At 36.7% G+C, this 6,241-nt stretch overlaps 1 protein-coding gene across 1 annotated transcript; it reads right to left on the reverse strand.

The window, feature by feature from the left end:
- Positions 1–3,184: 3,184 nt before the first annotated feature.
- Positions 3,185–5,763, reverse strand: LOC139866953 (UDP-glycosyltransferase 85C2-like). The gene is made up of 2 exons (XM_071855256.1): positions 5,255–5,763; positions 3,185–4,279 (listed from the first exon to the last, which is right to left on the reverse strand). Exons 1-2 carry the CDS (start codon positions 5,754–5,756, stop codon positions 3,333–3,335), a joined length of 1,449 nt encoding a protein of 482 aa, XP_071711357.1. The 5' UTR covers positions 5,757–5,763; the 3' UTR covers positions 3,185–3,332.
- Positions 5,764–6,241: the final 478 nt, after the last annotated feature.

Genomic DNA, 6,241 nt, shown 5'->3' on the forward strand with positions numbered 1-6,241 from the left:
TGTCAAAATGTGGGGTTGACTCTAATGACCACATCTTCTTCCTTTACAACTTGGCCACTTCTATTTAGCTTAACAAACGTCTATAGGTACATTGTTTGAAGATTGGTGAAGTGCAATAGACTAAAAAGTCGTGTATTATATATTCTATCATTGAGGCTTCTCTTTGTATAAAAAATTATATCACTTAAGTGTTTTACTGTTGAGGTGTAAAGAAATGATAGAAGATAATAGCTAGAAGGCTATTAGATTGCGAGGTAGTGTGCCTCATCACGATACATGGTACGAGAATTGCATGTTAATGGTTGAAGTTGTCTCGCGGATAGTGAGAGGGGTTTCGCGTGGGCCTCGCGGATTGCGAGGGTGACTTACGCAGGAAGTTTCATTTCGATTAAGAAACTAAATGTTTTACACGTAACCATAACCTCCTGTAATTGTGTGCACGAAAATAATAATATTAAAACTCTGCTTTGGGCCTGTAGACTAAACCCTCCTCCATGCGATTGGAATTAAGATATAACCACATTAATTCCTTGTGTCGTTTACTTTATTTATCGTTTATAATTATGTTCATTTATTGTTGATGGGTTTTTGAATGGTGATCAATCGCATGTCTTGTTTAAAGTCCACAATATCTAACAAGTGGTATTCAGGCTTCAAGGTTCAAAGATCCGTAAAAATAGCGGATTGAAAGCATGATTTTGATATATTGATGATAAAGTTATCATCGGGATGAGTTTAAGATTTGTTTTGCAACATGTATTGAGACCAGGTGACTTAGTTGCTCGCGGTAAACTCATTGAGGGTGGTCTATGTATTCAAGGAGTTGATCACACCAGCATTGTTGATGATCATCATGGATTATGAAACAACTGGTTGCGAAAAATGTATTAGGATGTGATTTTTGTGAAGGTTACGGAGTTAGGGGTCGGATTGATATGTTTTGTTGCGGAGAGATTTTTTGGGTTGTCCGGGTGTTTGATCTGAGTTTTCATTCTTTGCAATCCTTTGCAAAGGAATGATTGAGTTATCAAATTTGTATGTTCATGTGCAGCTGAAAGAGTAAAATCATAGCCAAACACATATATCCACATGTGGTAAATAGTTGACGATGATCAGACTGTCAAATTTTTAATACGATCTTTCAAAGTTAATGCAGTTTTTGGTGAACTTTTCGGGTTTGATGTAACGTGCGGCAAGACGGTATTGTCTTCGCGGAACTTTGGGTGATGCGTACTGTATTTTTAAAGATATCTGTTGGTTAGGTAAGAAATAGAACACATCCATTTGGAAGTCGACATTGGGAGCTATCGGGGAAGTTTGGTACTTGTGAGTTTTGAAATGAGTTGATCAAAATGTTTAGTGAGATATTCCAGGGTATTTGGAATACACGGGCAGGTTTGAGCCCCTTCCATCAAGGAAATTGGTTTGTGAAAGGTTTTACATAGAACACGTTTGATCGGGGCGCGGGCTTTGGTTCATGGTTCAACAAAATGGGCGGATCTTTAGGGTGACCAATTAGGAATCTTTAGGTGAAGGTAAGAGTAGATAATCTTCTATGTACCGGAACTTGAGACATTTGGATATTATTGAGAGTGTCGAGAACTCTGTGGCAGTTTGGTAATCGACGCCATTATCTGCCTAGTGGGAGTTATGGCGATAGTTGTGCGCCGTGGTTCTCTAATTTCTGCAGGATTAGTACATTAATTTTGGATAACACTAGGGACTCAAGGACTTGTTTTTATCCTCTAATTAATTGTAAATATAGTTTTGCAACTGACCAGTGGTTCGAACCATATTCTTCTCGGGTATCCGCAGTTTATTTCTTACGCGTACAGTGGGAGCGTGCTCAAGAATGAGGAGATGTGTTCATAAAATTCATAGCACGGTGATGATGTGTCAGCTCACGAGAATGAAAGCGAAAAGTTGAAAGGTGTATATTTCAAAGTTGTGATTACATTCTCACTCGAAGCCTTGATGACTAGTCCATGGGGTCGTTTGTCTGGATTTTCTAGTTGCTGGTACACAAAATCAGAGATAGACCGAAATATTATATGTAAAATCGTTAACGTATCGGCGAAATGATCAGATGTGGCTAGAGCGATGACTGAGGTGATTTAATATGCTTGAAAAATCTATTAATTAATTGTCGATCACTTTAATATATCTTCAATTGTAAAAAGACGATCTTATAGTGTAAGAAGTTGATGGTCCTGGGTGGTTTATTCGGTGGTATTTCAAAGGAGTTTTAATCAGGTGATCATGAGTTGTCGTAGGTGTGTTTGAACAATGTTGACAATTGAGGCAGTTGATTTCAGATTTTTGACAAGAAAAAAATTCTCATTATAGAAAGTTGATATCTCGTTGTGGTTGATTGTGCGTGTCCCTTCGTTGGCGGTATTGATGGGCGCGTTCAACAAAGTTGGAATGGAAATCTGAGTTCGGGTTCTCTCAAATTTTTCAAGTGGGATATTTGTGGAGGTGTGAAGAACTAGTGTGCTAGTGTGGCCATTAGCGAGACTTGGCATGAAAATTGCAAGTTGGTGGTCGAAACTGTCTCTTGGATAGTGAGAGGTGTCTTGCGGATAACGACAGGTGTCTCGCGGACCACGTGAGGGGTCTCGCGGATCGCTTAGTGTGATTCGTGTATTGCGTGGATGACTTGCGCAGGAAGTTTGATTTCGATTAGGAAACTATATGATTTACATATATATAATGTAACTCTAGCCTCATAAATTGTTTGTATAAAATTAATAAGAAAAATAACTGGTTTGCGCATGTCTCCATTCGATTGAAGTTGAGTTATAGCCATGTTAAATCCTTGTGTCATTACTATATTTATTGTTTATGCTTGTTCTATTTGTTTATTGTTGATAGGTTTGTAATTGGTGATCAATTTGGGATTCATAATTCCTTACATTTATTTCATAGTGTTTGAAAATGTAACAAAGACAAAATATAAACAGGAATTGGGGATTTGCATGGAGATTGATTTATGTAGATATTGGAAAATAAAGACAAGATTTGGGTCCTTGGGATGGTATGAGAAACATTGAATCAAGTTTCATGCTTCAGATACAGGGTGAAGATACCAAGTAAACAAATGAGTTTAGTGGATGAGCAGGTGAACAAACTACAAATAAGCAATTAGCATACATCATGCAACATCGAATATTACATACGTGCTTCAAACAAAACAACAAGTACAACTAAAAGAACACAAACAACATTTTGCATGGATATCAATGGCTGGTTACACCAAATTAGTAGTGTACATGATTTTTCATCACCCTATTTGTAGTTGCCATCCATTGAACTATATTGTAAGAAAAGATCTAGTTTCTTGATAGCGTAATGATTTCTTTGATAAGGTTGTTAACACTTAACGACGAGGAACCGTTGGTACCGGTTGCTGCAAGAGCCTTTTCCTTCCACTCCATTGCCTTGTCCCTCAATTTGTCACCTTTTTCTCCCATTAACTCTTGAACAAGCTTTGTAACTTCTTCCCTTTTAACACTTTTTCCCATTTCCAGTCCCACCTCCCATTCCTTCCATATATAACGACAATTAGTCACCTGGTCCCACAAATAAGGCCAACATATCATTGGCACCCCAGCCGACAAGCTCTCGATGGTAGAACCCCACCCACAATGAGTCAAGAACCCTCCAATTGAAGGGTGGTTCAGGACCTTTTCTTGTGAACACCAGCTTGCTATAAAGCCTCTCTTTTTTATATGTTCTTCAAATTCAGGTTGCAAAATTGTAGATTCACCAACGAGCAGATTAGATCTTATTATCCAAAGAAAACAGTGGTTGCTATTAGCGAGTCCCCAACCAAATTCTATGAGATCGTCCATTGACATAACTGTAAAACTTCCAAAATTTACATAAATAACAGACCTTGGTTCCTTGGATTTGAGCCACTCAAAACATGTTGGTTCTTCTTTCCATAAGCTATATGAGCTGAAATTTGACATTTCCGTTTGTTTTTCATATTCTGGTACTTGATCAAGTAGAAACTGCATAGGGCCAACTGTGTAAATTTGAGAGAACATGGATGAAAGAGCATTGACAATACTAGGTTCCAAAGCGTCAAATGTGTGGAAGATATTGTACGAAACAATGTGGGAATTTTGTGTAGATTCAATACAAATTCTCAATATAAGATCGTCTGGGTCAGTAGTCTGGAGGATGGTGTTCAAATCCTTTATCCGTATTCCTTCCATCCCGGGAATCCAGTCAATTGTAGTTTCTAAAAACTCACCTTTCAAGTAGCTTTCATCTGTTTACATGAATAACTATTATTATTTCATTTCGTACATATAAAAACAAATTGCATAAAGAGATTAATACGAGGAACGTAACATGCTATACGATAGTAACTACAAGGGGAACTGTTTATTTTCTTTGGACTTCAATTCACTTAAAATGAATAATTTATACTCTATATAGCTTCAAAAAAGGGCAATATTAACTTAAGATTATTTAGTGCACGTACGTTATGAGGCAAAATTGTGGACAAATAGGCGTTAAAAACGCCTCTTGCATGGCGTTCTGGGAGAAGAAAGTTATGGCGTGCTTGCTCCAAGCTCGAAACAATAATTGAGGTGTGTTGAGTAATTTTGTCTTTTTTATTATCTTTTACACTATTTTCATCCAACTTTAATCCTATCTTGACTCATCACTGATATTCCTTTTTTAACACCTTTCCCTCTCCTTCCCTTTTTACCAATACTATCACTACAAATAAAGGTTCATTTTTTAACACTTTCATTTTTTTTAGGCTTAACATATGTATAAATTAACAAGTTTTTGACACCAATAAATGTCACCAAATTGATAGCTTGTAAAAATATGTTGTCAAAAATATGAAATGTGAAAAAATATGGTGTTAAAACCTTTTTTAGTGTTATTAACTTTTTGACACTTAAGTGTAAATGAGTTTTAATTTTTGATGCTTTTAAGTATCAAAAACTTTGTGACACTTCATAGATGTCAACAACACGTCAAATTATTCACATTTTAAATCGTAAAAATAAAGTAAGTGTCTAAAAGTGAACTTTTTTGTAGGACCACCTTTATCACGTCAACATCATCCAAAAAAAGACCTCACCGCGATCAGTACAAATCATCATTACAAATGGTCTAAGTACTAATTTAAAAAGTGAAATAGGAATGGCCAGAATACACATCATCTGTTTGAAAAATATCATTTCATGCAACTTTTATCTATCTAAGATTCACATAAAAATCTAACCTTTTAGTGGTACGAGTCCTTTTTCGATGAGAGATTTGATCTGGTACGTACCCATGAAGCCACAAGCCGAAAGTGTCCAATAAAGCATGATGGGGATACCTAATTTTTGTGCAGCTTCAATGGTAAAAGACGACATGAATCCATCGGAGATGATACAAGTAGGACGCGTTGGAAGTTTTTTCACAAGATCAAGAAAAGGAGTCAAGAAGGTGGTTTCAACATAATAAAAGAGTGGTATCGAGCCATCGTCGTCTTCAGTAGTGTGAGAAATGCCATCAGGAAACGTTACAAAGCGGAAACTTGATGAACCATCGAGGCAGTGGGGACCACCCGATTTGAGCAAACGCTTGTGCATATGATCTGTGTTAACAAAGGTAATTTGTAGTCCCTTGTGGTGAAGAAACTCTGCAAGTTTGAGCATGTCCTTTATGTGGCTTTGTGCTGGTACTGGGGCAAATATGAGATGAGGCTTCTTCTCACTTGTGGCAATGACTGTATCCATTTTTGTGTGTTTGTTACCAAAGAGTTTGGAGTAGATATGGTCTTAGTAGGCGGCTAAGAGTATAAAAAGAAGATTTTAAAAGATACCATATTGATTGATCAGTTTTAGACACTTGTGATTTGTAATTTAGATGTAAACAATTGTCTTACTAGATTCTGGCGAAACTACGGTGAACATTAGAATGACAATGACACCAAGGAGTTTTAAAGAATTTAAATTTTGATCAAAGTATTAAAAACAATGTTGAAAAAGTGTCATTCAAATTAGAGTGACACTTGTGATCTCTCTCCAATAAAGGTTAAGGAAGTTTGATTGCAATAGTCCAAGTGTAAATAAATAAACATCTTGAGCATAGAAAGGCTACATATCTACCATCTCCGAAATATTTGAAGGAATTTAGTGTTGAGTGTGAAGTTCGAATTAAACAAAGAATAGGAAGGCTCACAACGGAAAGTTTCCGTTTTGATGCGGATCCTGGCCGCGAA

The sequence above is a fragment of the Rutidosis leptorrhynchoides genome, chromosome 9, assembly GCF_046630445.1.
Source record: "Rutidosis leptorrhynchoides isolate AG116_Rl617_1_P2 chromosome 9, CSIRO_AGI_Rlap_v1, whole genome shotgun sequence".
NCBI classification, from domain to species: Eukaryota; Viridiplantae; Streptophyta; class Magnoliopsida; order Asterales; family Asteraceae; genus Rutidosis; species Rutidosis leptorrhynchoides.

What these genes read in the sequence shown, in the direction of transcription:
- LOC139866953 (XM_071855256.1), bottom strand. Translation starts at nt 5,756, where the DNA reads ATGGATACAGTCATTGCCACAAGTGAGAAGAAGCCTCATCTCATATTT. An exon ending in AGGACTCGTACCACTAAAAG is followed by an intron (nt 4,280 to 5,254) that starts GTTAGATTTTTA and finishes TCATGTAAACAG; the next exon opens with ATGAAAGCTACTTGAAAGGT.